Source organism: Haliotis rubra, unplaced genomic scaffold (genome assembly GCF_003918875.1).
Source record: "Haliotis rubra isolate DU_JTF1 unplaced genomic scaffold, ASM391887v1 Scf5, whole genome shotgun sequence".
Lineage (NCBI taxonomy): Eukaryota > Metazoa > Mollusca > Gastropoda > Lepetellida > Haliotidae > Haliotis > Haliotis rubra.
Window position 1 is genome coordinate 2667295 of NW_025767190.1, and position 13301 is coordinate 2680595.

A 13301-nucleotide genomic window follows, 5' to 3' on the forward strand; every position below is an offset into this window, starting at 1 on the left:
TCGTCATGCTCCAACGCACACAGTGACTTGGTTCGGTCCCAGCGCAACTTCGGCTGCGTTTAACAGTACTTCAGCCAGTGTATTGTATCAGTCGGAATTTTACAATGAATGAATGAATGAATTAAGAGCAAGAATTTTATGTGAATGAATGAAAGAAATTAAGAAAAAGAAAAAAGAAAAAGAACATATGTGAATGAATGAAAGAATAAATGATACACCACGGCCATCCCTCCCCAAACATGTTAAAGAACACAAAACTATCGGTAGAACACATATGTTAACATCAGCTGTCCATTTTCAAAAAAAAATTACTTTGAAACATGTTTTTACATTAGTAACTAATTCAGATATCTTATTGCATGTGTGGAATGACATGGGCATTGACAGAATGTTAACTGACACTGTCACAGACCCCTCAAGAACAGAAAGTTTAGAACTATCACAAAGCGCTGTAAACACCTTTCCAGTTTTGTCAAATACTAAGATCAACAAGAAAGAAAGAAGTTTTAGAACTATAACACTCAAGCATCACAAGCACCAATGGCGATATGTCATATTTTTCACACACCTCAAATACACACTAACAAAAACAAAAAAAAATTAAAAAGTATCAATGTTACTTGCAAAAACCTTTCACCTGATGGTATATACCCCTCATAAAAATTAAAGGTGTATGTGAAAGATGTTTTAGAACAATAACTAGAAACACTCAAACAACGCCCTGTAGTATTTCAATGGCAGATCGGCGATATGTCATATTTTTCACACACCTCAAATACACACTAACAATTTTTTAAAATTATAAAACTATCACTATTACTTGCAAACACCTTTCACGTGATGGTATATTCCCCTCATAAAAATTAAAGGTGTATGTGAAAGATGCTTTTGAACACTAACTAGAAACACTCAAACAACGCCCTGCAGTATTTCAATGGCAGATCGGCGATATGTCATATTTTTCACACACCTCAAATACACACTAACAATTTTTTTTAAATTATAAAACTATTACTATTACTTGCAAACACCTTTCACCTGATGGTATATTCCCCTCATAAAAATTGAAGGTGTATGTGAAAGATGTTTTTGAACACTAACTAGAAACACTCAAACAACGCCCTGTAGTATTTCAATGGCAGATCGGCGATATGTCATATTTTTCACACACCTCAAATACACCCTAACAAAAATTTTTTAGTTATAAAACTATCACTATTACTTGCAAACACCTTTCAACTAAAGGTATATTTCCCTTCTAAAAATTAAACGAATATGTGAAAGAAGTTTTTAGCGATATAATTTAGTCTTTCTTCGCTGTGTACTGAGAATTGAAGCCAGTGAGCTACATGCCCACTTGAAACTTTACTACAAAGCTACTGTACTTATACTGACACTAATAACAATTATTTGACTTGAAATGAAGTGACAGAATAGGTAACTTATCTTCTACATGTAGGTTTTCAGTTGTCACAACACTCAGCGTATGTAATCAGCTGTTGAAAATAAACCGGGCTCAATCTTAAAAACCACGCTGCCGCCATATTGGCTACACTGGTCACGTGACGAGCCGAGGCATAGCTTAGGAGCTTTCCGAGGAGTGACCACTCCCCCTTATAGAGTCTCCCTGATTATGCCATACGGTTGACCTTACCAGCGTTCTGACGACATCGCTTGCTGTCCGGTAATTCTGGGTAGCAACTGATGCACATGACATCCAGCTGGAGATCCGAAGTATGGAAGTGTATTAGGGCCAGATTATTTTCAAAAATCACTTCATCAATGTAAGGAAGGGTGTTTCATAGTATGAATAATGAAGAAAAAGGTTTAAAAGTCTGAAGAAAACAAGTTTTCATAAAACTGTCCATTTATCTGTCTATTACTGTTATTTACTTACCTTTAGTGATTAAAAGCCGGTCTCTTGTAGAAATGTCCCGATTTCAAGCGTAAATGTGGTAGCAGACGATGTTTACCTTTGATACGGAAGTACGCTATTGCAGCTGCGCAGAATTACAGGACGGGCAGAATTACCGGGCTCACTTGTAAACAAGTTGTTCATCCATATATTTGTTATCCTTCCAACTATTACTCTACATGACGTAAATTATTGTTAGGATGGTAATACGCCATTACAGACACATAATGAATAGGATTACAGCTTTTAACAGACATGTTCATTGAAGGATGGATGGCACTTACGCAAATTAGCTGAACAGTTCATACACCATATTGCCATACAGATACATCATCAAGTACATATTATTATGTTGGCTTACCCCAGGTAGTGCTACTAAGTTAACAGTTTGCTTAATCATTCACTGATGTTTGTTTTTGTGATGGTCCTTTCACCATTGTTATGCCAACAAGGGTATAGTTGCCCAGTAGTTCACAGAACTGAACCTGTTCAGCAGTCCTACCAACTTGTTTATGGTGAATTGGGCTAGAGTGCAGTTTATGGTGAGCATCCACTGACCTGCTGTATCACTGGCCTTGCTCAAACAGCAGTGGCTTTGATATGTTAAGCTTAGTCATAGTTTGCTTTAACTTTACTAGCAAACACCCCTTTACCATCTTTGGGGATCCTAAGCTAAGCCAGTAATATGGCAAAGTGCATTCAAACGACCACAGAACTAATTGGATATGAAAAAGTGTTTTGTAAAGTGCACTACTCCTGTAAATTGTATCCTTGTATTACAGGTTTTTGGATGCTGAAGAAACATTAATAGTTTTCCCGCTAATCAGACAAGGACTATATAACATCTGACTGAATGCAACTTCATGTTTAAAACAAGCCATTGTCTGACAAGTATTTACGATGTCTGTGTAGTGTAGTGAAACACACATATATGCTGCAAAACATATCATCCAGCAGTATTAACAGAACTAGACCTGCTTTAGTATATGTTTGATGTCTAATATATTCCATTCTGGTTTGAAAGATTATGAAATCCTGTAAGGGTTGGGGACCCAAATTTGACTTGAAACTTGCATGTGGCCCCTAAAAGAAATATACTTTTCCAGACAGACAACATGTGATACTACATATGTGTTTACCATCTATGGATATGTTACAATACTGAAACTGAAATGAGGTAGCCTGATTCGCAATGTTTTGTTTATTATTACTTTAAATATTATGAACCCAAACCCACAAACACAAAATGATGCAAACAATTAAACCTCACACCCTATGGTTGATTCTAAGATGCTTCGGAGAAAGATTAAAGGCGCTGACAGTACTTAAATTTGGCATCTTAGAAAAGAAATACAGTTCGCTCTACCACCATGTATAGTGTAATAAAGCACACTTTTGTCCTGAACTATTATAACGTTAAAGCACAAGGACGCTTAACTATAATAGTTCAGGGCGAAAGTGTGCTTTATTACACTATACATGGTGGTAGAGCGAACTGCATTTCTTAATCAGGAAAGCAAGATCTCCAATAATATATAGATATTTATCTCTTTTAACTGACATCCCTGGGGGAGTTAGAACTGGACAATTAAAACAACATTGCTGGTAATAGGCTGAAGATATGTTAGGAGTCATCATTGTCTCAGCAGACATGCAATGCTGTAGAATGAAAACCCTCTCCTATCAAAGTGAATCTAGCAGTTTATGACCCCCCCAGCAGTGATAACATTTATTATCACCAAAGGATTAGGCTATGGGATATGTACTGCCTGTGTGCCACCATTTATTTTCATTTGATTATATTACCGGTATTCCAAATTTTTGTATATAATTTGAATATTTGGATTATTTGAATTTGTAGTTTTCAATTAATTATCTACTTTTCAGGTTGATCGCAATATCTGTTGTCTTCCATGTGAACAAAGATGCTTTTGACTGCAGCAGTGGCCATCTTCTCCGTATTTACTTCATTGGGGTAATAACTATTCTGGTAACCAGTGCCGTCATGAATATAATTATAATTCACACCAGCATGAAGGGGAACAATCACAAATGTAAAGCCTCGTCGTGGTATTCCCATCATGCTGTACTTCAAGTTAGGGCTCCTAGTACCAGAGACTCTCTGGGTGGTACTGGGCACATACTGGGCATTTGGCAAATCCTATGAATGTGACCCAGCAGTAGTGTGGACTGTGAAAGGGGCAGTGTTGTTTGCCTGGGTGGCAGGCTTCTTCATGCTTGTTGGAATCCTCCTGGTATTTGATCCTGTTGGAACACAGAAACAGAAGAACAGGATTGCACGGAGGATGACCCATGGATCAGAGATGCGGCTGTCAGATTCCGTAGATGCTGCCAGCAAAGTGTGGGAAATGAGGTAACATTGCATTGACACAACATTCTTCATCATTTGTAAACACATATAGCTGATGTGCAGTCTAGCATTGCATTGTGTGATTTCTGCCATTGTATCACATTGAGGCAGTGTGTGCTGCTGTGGCACGTGTAGTGTACATTGTCAGGCGGGAAAGATTATCATTATTCATAGAATGGTAAATGAAACCAGTTATCTTGGTAGTCAGTAACCTTTTTGTAAACATCATGCCATGACTTGTAAGGGACGGTGGGGTAGCCTAGTGGTTAAAGCGTTTGCTCATCATGCCGAAGGCCCGGGTTTAATTCCCCATATTAGTACAATGTGTAAAGTCCATTTTTGGTGTCCCCCACCATGAAATGTCTGGAATATTGTTAAAAGCAACAAAAAAACCCATACTCATGCACTCACTCATGACATGTCATACATTGTAAATCGTTGTTCTGTCTCGTCTGTTGTGCCAATTAGGCATTACATAACATTAGATCATGATATTTTATCATTGTCAGTTGCACCTCATAAGCAGTACATTACATCAGAACATAGTACATTACATTTGGTCATGACATGTACATTGTTTTCAGATGTCGCCTGTTGTGCTGTTGTGTAGCCTTTAAGCAGGACAACCGAAATGCTTTCACTGATGTCTCTAAACTTGTGGCAGATTTCTTCCAGGTAACATTTCTTAAAGGCTCTGAGTTGTTAAAAATGAACACATTCTCTCATAAACATGTGAAAAGAGATGTTTTTTATGTAAATTCTATGTACACATACTGTACCATTAAGTCATATGTCAGTACATCGCATCATATGTGTTGTCTATATATATATATATGGAATATTTCTGAAGAAATGTAATATTTAAAAATTGAAATTGAAAAATCTACATTGTAGAGGATTTTATGGTTTTAACATTTGTCATAAGGAATAAAGTATTATCAAAAGATCAGTGAAGCTGAAAATCACAAAAAAATTAGATGAAGGGGGAAGGGGAATAGAGTGGGCATTAAAAGTACAAATAGTCCCAGTAATATTGATTAAAGTTCTTAGAGATAATAGAAATCTTATCATGTCATTGACCAATATGATCTTGTGGCTCAGAAATGATAAAAGTGTCCCTTAATTCTCTTGACCTTTAAACATCTTTTAGATACTGTTGCTGTTTTTATTGTGTTTATAGATGGGCACTTAAAATATGGTCCAATAGTTTTTAAACTAGTAGAGATCTAGGTACCTGAGAGATTCCTTTACAGGAATTTGTAGGTATTAAGACAGGTAAATCAGAATTATTTTCATTGTGCAGGATGTGGACTTGGTTCCGACTGACATAGCAGCTGGCCTTATCCTGATACAGCATCAGCAAATGCGCGTCGTGGGCGGGAACTGATGTCTGTAAGGGTGGAGGGGTCAGCTGGGGAGTTCCATCCGGACGGACCTCAGCCAATCAATGGTATCATGTCTGCTCCAAGTTGTCTGGTGCCTGAAAGTTGGATGACTGTCAAGATGATGGCTCACTTCATGAACTATGCCCTGGGGAGCTATGGCTGGCCCTTCTACATGTACACCAATCTTGCCACTGGTCTCTGCAAGCTGGCTACCAAATGCAAGTGAGTAGTTGATGTTTTTTTAAAGATTTTCACTGAGTACCTTGATCCATATTGTAGCTACCTTTGAAGGACACTGTTGCCCAAGTCCTGAAAGGTCACCTTATTCAGAAGGTCTACATGTTACCAAGCTCAACTGTGTCATGCCCAGTACAAGTTTGTAGTGCATTTGTAATGGACTATAGTCCATCCATTAATGCATGGTCAGAGCATTGCCACCATAATTACCCAGGTCAGTGTGCACTCTTTGGATACATAAACAACTGGTATGATCCAACCAAATGCAACCTCCAACTTCCTTAAAGATCAAACCAAGTGTGATAATGTATTACATATGAGACCTCTATCGTTAGTAATGTTGTGTACAGTCAACTGGTGATGGTTTTATTGCATGCTGTATTTTGTTCTTGGATACTTTGATTTTGAATGTGTTTTGACTGTTTGGTAATCATGTTTGTTGATCACGACGTTAGTGTTGTTCTGATCTCTTGATCATGTTAATCATGGTTAATGTCTGCCGTGTATCAACTCTGCCACTTTCTGAATTGTTCAAATGAAATGGCACACTTGTGATATGACAGCTGAATTTAAATACCCTTTATGAATCTAAATTTATTAGAAACATATCAGTGTAGAAAGTGTTATCTTTAGAACACATTCATGCTCCCTTTACTGTTGGGACAGTCGGGTAGCTTACTGGTTAATTTGGTTTTTTTGTAATGCCTCTGACTCTGTTTCTATTCCCCATGTGGGTTCAGTGTATAAAGCCTATCTCTTATGTCCCCTACTCTTAAGTTGCTGAAATATTGCTAAAAGCAGCATAAAAGCCTACTCATTCACTCACTCACTTTACCATGTTTACTGTCATGCAAATTAACATTGATGTCTTTTTTATTTGTATTTCAGACCAACTTCTAGTCAAATAAAATTGCCTCGTTTCCTGAGATCATTTATGAGTAGATTTGAAAAAAAGTCTTATTCGCCATTGTATACTGGTAATCCTAATATTTATAAGCATGGTCGATGGTACGAGGTTTTAGATGACGATGAAGATGAAACCCGACATCAATCATTTGAGTGAGTTGTAGGCTAGAGTAGGCTGCATCCTCAAATCCTGGGTAGTTTTATACCTACATATATCTGTTTTAAGCTCATCTGATTGTGACAAACATGATGAAATGACAAGAAGTAAAAGCAACGATGTTCAGTGAGGATTTCAAACATCCAGTATAGACACTTGCAAGGCAAGAGAAAAAGAATCTTTTCCTAAATTTGGATTCTTGTACAGTTGGTATTTTTTTGTTAATTTGTTGTACCGGAAGATTGAAATGCTAGTCATATATCTGAAGCAGAGTGTTATAACTTCCACCACTCCATTATGTGACCACCATCAGTTGTTCAGTTTAGTAATGTAAAAACTAAGCAAAAAAGACCTAGCCTTCTTAAGTCTACATGTTAAATGGTCCTTTTGTCAGTTAAATGCAAGTCACCTCTACCAACTGTACAAAGCTGTAACATAACTTATAAATATTTTAACATGAATTAGGAAAATGTAACTCCAGTTTTGGATTTTTTGCTGTCTTCGTGAAGCCAAATATCTGCCACGGAGCAGGTCTGGGTAAATCAGACTGTGACAGACTGTTGTTATCCATGTCCGCAGCAGTGAATAATGAATGGTTGTTAATTAATCATTGGTTATTGATGAGTCAATATTGATTCTGCCATATTTAAAGAGATGTATATAAAACTACCCTAAGGATGTTGAAGAGGATGAGCAGCTTCAGAATTTCCACGTATTTTGTTTCACTCCTCCTGACAAAATTCACCCCTTTGCTGGTCTTGGTGTGTTTTATTTTTGTACTGGAATGGGTGGTGTTGTAAAAATTAACAAGTCGTAATTATTTCTTTTAATTGATAGCAAGCTTCTTCTGTACCTTATTATGTTTCATATCATTCATATCACACTGGTGTAGCTACTTGTGTTGACTTCTCTTTACTCACCTCTGTAACACTTCAGTGTACCTAGCACAACCTTGTTGACTAACATGGTCTTCAATATAGTTGGAGTTCCATCTGTGAATCACATCTATATGATCGTTATTTTTCCTGATACAGAAGTACATATCCTGTCAATTTAAGAATTGCTTTCATATGTTTTGATGTTTCATCTTCATAAATTCAATTCCACACCCTTTTATGTAAGTACAAAAACACTGCATTCATCAGTTGAGGAACATCAGCAAGCAGTTTAAGGATTGGCTGTAGTGTGGAGTATTTTAAGTATGTTGGTGTTTGTTTGCCTGTGTGCTTGGTATTCTATGTTTATGCATTATGGGATTTTTGTCTTATTAGGCCAGACCAATTTTATTTCTTTTTTTACGGATCTGCCGGTCATATTTTTTCAAGAATAAGAAAGAAAACAAAATTAATTTTCCCCGCTCAAAAATTAAAATCCTCATGTTTTTATTGGCCAAAAATGTAATGTTTTGATTGTTTTTTGCCTCATATGCACTTCATAAATTGCCAAAAATATAATACTTTTAGTTTTTAAAAGGAATGTTACTTTAACTGGTGATTTTTATTTTTAATTTTTTTCCCTCCTGCCTTTAGGTTTTCTGGGGACAAAAATCCGTAAAACAAGAAATAGAATTGGTCTGGCCTTAGCTAAATTTTAAATGGCTGTAAGAATGTTGATGAAACTCACTCAAGTCTTTAAGTAGCTTTTTTCATGTGTGTGTCTAAATTTTGAATTATCCATTGGAATGTATCAATAATGGCTAACACTGAGATCATCTGACAGACTTGTAGTACAAGAGTCCCAATTTGGTCTGTCAGTGCAACAAAGTCAATACACTACGATAGGGGGCACAGGTGGCCCGGATGGCCCACTCATCTGAAGTACCACAATTTGCTGTGCTGAGTTCCTCCCCTTAGTTGAGCCAGAAACCTGTGATCATGGGTTCACACCAACTTACTTTTTAGGTTTGTCAGCACTATTGGTGCTAATGAGTTTTCACCAAAGGGGTAAATGACTGAGACAGACCCCTTACGGCTTTCCTTCCATGTTTAGCTAACACACCAACTGTAAATATTGTTCAAGGAGATTTGAAACTAAAATTCACTCACCCACTTGCTCTGCCATTGCAGGCTGTGTTCCCTCATAATCTATCACATGCATAATTTGTGGGTTTCCTCCAACATTAGGCATGACACAGTGTGATGGGACTGAACTACTGCAGTATTAATCCGAGCTCACTCACTTTTTTGCCTGTCCTTACTTGAACTTACCGGTAGATGACTTTTTAAGGGGATATGTTTTTACTGCAAGGAAGATCAATGCTGCGTCAATTTGTTTCCAGGTGTTGTGCGTGTATACGGTCCAGTGAGAATGTTAATTTTGACAATGCCTGTGAGTGCCACACAGCTGCCATAAAGAAGGTGACAGGAATCAGTGACCAGGATCTCATCTTTGTCAGTTTCCATAACAAGGTGAGCCAACCGTCAGCTGCCAAATGGTCATGGACCCTGTAGATCTCATCATGGTGAGCTGCCAAATGGTCTCGGACTCTGTAGATCTCTTCATGGTGAGCTGCCAAGCGGTCATGGACCCTGTAGATCTCATCATGGTGAGCTGCCAAATGGTCATGGACCCTGTAGATCTCTTCATGGTGAGCTGCCAAATGGTCATGGACCCTGTAGATCTCTTCATGGTGAGCTGCCAAATGGTCATGGACCCTGTAGATCTCATCATGGTGAGCTGCCAAGCGGTCATGGACCCTGTAGATCTCATCATGGTGAGCTGCTAAATGGTCATGGACCCTGTAGATCTCTCATCATGGTGAGCTGCCAAACGGTCTCGGACGCTGTAGATCTCTCATCATGGTGAGCTGCCAAGCGGTCATGGACCCTGTAGATCTCATCATGGTGAGCTGCCAAATGGTCATGGACCCTGTAGATCTCATCATGGTGAGCTGCTAAATGGTCATGGACCCTGTTGATCTCTCATCATGGTGAGCTGCCAAGCGGTCATGGACGCTGTAGATCTCTCATCATGGTGAGCTGCCAAGCGGTCATGGACCCTGTAGATCTCATCATGGTGAGCTGCCAAATGGTCATAGACCCTGTTGATCTCATCATGGTGAGCTGCCAAACGGTCTCGGACCCTGTAGATCTCATTATGGGAAGCTACCAAAAGTTTTTAAGGGGCCCTTATAGACTCCGTGTCAGATCATGGAGGGGTGCGTTTGGGTGAGATGTTTTTACTGTTCTCTTAATGTTTCCACCATATCTTGGGTAAGGGAAATTTTATGTTTTGAAGATTCATAACAGTTTTCCTATAATGTTTGGATGATATGGAGTATCCCTTTATTACAGTTCAAGGAGATCCCCTTCTATGTGGCAATAGACCGAGAACACAAGAGTGTAGTGATCAGCATAAGGGGCACTCTGTCGCTGGAGGTTAGTAGATTACTTCCGGGTCATCCCTACAACATTCGTTGGTTTCACATTAATTTTCGACTCACTGTGCGCATGTGCAGAGCGTGTAAAAATATCCACGGGCCAACTTCCGGTTTGGTCGTAAGCTTTACCGATAGTGTAAACACACTCTAAAGAAAGCAAAAATCAAAATCAAAATATGGTTTTATGTCGAATTTAACTGATCTCAATTCATTTATGAATGGAAGGGACTGGAATTAGTTAAATAAATAGCTTAACGTTTGTTAACAAGCTCTTGTATGAACACATCTCACCACCACCCGTCCACTGTCCTTCCTGCACATCCCCTTCTCACAAGTAAAAAAACACATCTCTGATGCAATGCCACCAAAATAGGACATTAATTATTGAAAAGCATAGGCAAATGGATGTATGTACTCAACTATGAACAGTTGTCACGCGTAAATAATATTCATACAACATTTATTTAGAGTGTGTTTACAATATCGCTAATACGACCAAACTGGAAGTTGACCATTGGATGTTTTTACACGCTCTATGCATGTGCACAGCGAGTCGAAAATTAATGTGAAACCAACGAATGGCAGTCAATTTGAAAATTTAGAACAATAGTCATCAGGGAATTTGATATACATTCAGTCCACAGCACTTACTTTGTCATAATTCCTTATACTGAGTATTTTAATATTTTGTTTTCTTGTAGATCTTGAATTTGGTGATGATACATTTTTCACATATCCAGGATCAGAGACTAAGATGGTATAAATGTTTGTATATCCCAGGATGCTCTTGTGGACCTGTCAGCAGAGGGTATGCCAATAGACATTGAAGGTGTTGACAATGCATATGTCCACGGAGCCATGCTGGACTGTGCTAACTATATCAAGGACAGGATCGATGCTCTACAGCTACTGTCCAAGGCCTTTGACACGCTGCCAGTACGTTGACTGTGTTGTTACAGCTATGTTGGAGATATTTCATGAATAGGAAATAGTACGAATTAGAATAAGATTGAAAATTTCCAGGACTCCAAGAAGAATAGGTCTTAAAGAACAAATAAACTTTGTTGTTTTTTTACTCTTTTAACTATTACATATGAAAGATTTGTGGTTAGTCTTATGCGGAACACTAAATTCATTCTTTAAAAATTCTTAGAACCGAGCCATTAAAAGTTGCCAAAAAGTCGCCTGCTTCACTCTCGCCCGCCAACGAAACCACAGACAGGTTACGTAACTCTGTCGCCAGAGCACTGCAGTGACGTCATATGAGGAAAGATTGTCAGTTAGTTGTATAGAAAGTGTGTAGCAAGCTCGTCAGTTTGATGATTTTTCGACATCAACGAAGACATGCCATATCGTTGCGTTGTCGTAAATTGCTCCCAGAGGTCGGGCGATGGTGTCGCCATGCACAGATTTCCACAGAACCCCACAGTTCGTGCAAAATGGGTTATGTTTGTGAGTGCGAAGAGAGCGTTGTGGAAGCCTGAAACGATATCTTACTTGTGTTCAGATCGCTTCACGGAAGTTAAAGAATCAAAACTACTTACTAGTCGTAGTAAAATATGTATATGATTGATGACCATAAAGATTTTCCATGACACAACTTGTAACACAACGATTTCTGCCTCAGAAGCGAGGTTGTGGTCGAAGTAACAATAATACTGTAAGTACATGTAGTATTATATTGACACTCACCTCGCTTCCGCGAGAGAAATTGTTATGTTATACGCTATGTCATGCAAAATCCTATTGGCCATCAATCAAATACATATTTTACTACCAGTAGAAAGAAGTTTTGATTTTGTAACTCGGTGAAAACAAACCTAAATAGCATTTATACTCAGACTGGCGGATGTTCGTGAGAGGGCGCCGCCATTTTTGAAAATCGTGAAGATGGGGGCTAAAGTCTGTTAGAATTAATGAGATTATGGGTTGTTTTCATCAAGTTAGAAAATCAAAACTACTTTCTACTCGTAGTTAAATATGTATTTGAATCATAACCAAAAGGATTTTGTATGACACAACTTATAACATAACGATTTCTTCCACGGAAGCGAGGTGGGGGGAGGCGAAGTGACAATACTGCGCGACAAATTTCTTGCTACATTCACGTGGTTAACGTGCACTCACCAGTATGTAGATACTAGTCAATGTACGTCTTTATATTTGGTCTTATAATCCTAATTAGTTTATTATCATACTTGTATGCATTTTGAAACTAAATAAAAAGCAGACGATCTGCTGATACTTATAGTGCAGTTATAACAGGACTGTAATATCTAGGCATTTTATAGTTTGCCAATGTGTATCATAATTCGCACACACACCCTAGTGTGTGTCTCATTACACTTCACGGCGAAAACAACGATTCTGTTGAATGCTACGACAAATGAATAAAAACAAAATCCATCAATATCCACAAAAACGAGTGATATGCCATTCATCTGCAGCTGTTCCAAGTAATGTGTCTTTTAACAGTCTAGTATACGAAAAAGTGACATATCGTTTCAAGTATTCCACATTGGTGTATAGTCTCATTGGTCACCCAAGATAGCACACTTGGCAACTGATTGCATAATGTCCGCCATTCTTTAAAAACGGTAATTTAGTTAGCCAATAATGAGCAATCAATCACTGTATTGGCGGTTAAATCCTTTGAAGGAAGGACGTTTTTACGCAGACACAGACACGACAGAGTGTATTCAGTATAGATTGGTAAATCTACATACATAAACACTACCTTTTAACAAATCCACTGTGTAAGATAAAAGTAATTAATCAATCAGCGTGTTATCGGTTAATCCTTTGATCGATGTCTATAATGTTGAATATTTACTCCAGACACAAGAAATGCCAAATGGGAACCTTTGTCGGGTAATCTAAGTGGTGCTACCACTAATTATACCTGTTATAATTTCATTAACTGACCATCAAGTGAATGATGACAAATAACA

General features: G+C 38.1%; 1 protein-coding gene across 1 annotated transcript in view; it reads left to right on the top strand.

The window, feature by feature from the left end:
• The window catches only part of LOC124291800 (diacylglycerol lipase-beta-like), a 35893-nt gene that overhangs the window by 3596 nt on the left and 18996 nt on the right, over positions 1-13301 (top strand). Inside the window, 8 exon segments of the mRNA XM_046728871.1 lie at positions 3803-3950; positions 3952-4289; positions 4871-4961; positions 5590-5652; positions 5655-5893; positions 9250-9379; positions 10265-10348; positions 11131-11286. Coding sequence (XP_046584827.1) covers positions 3803-3950; positions 3952-4289; positions 4871-4961; positions 5590-5652; positions 5655-5893; positions 9250-9379; positions 10265-10348; positions 11131-11286 — 1249 coding nt within the window.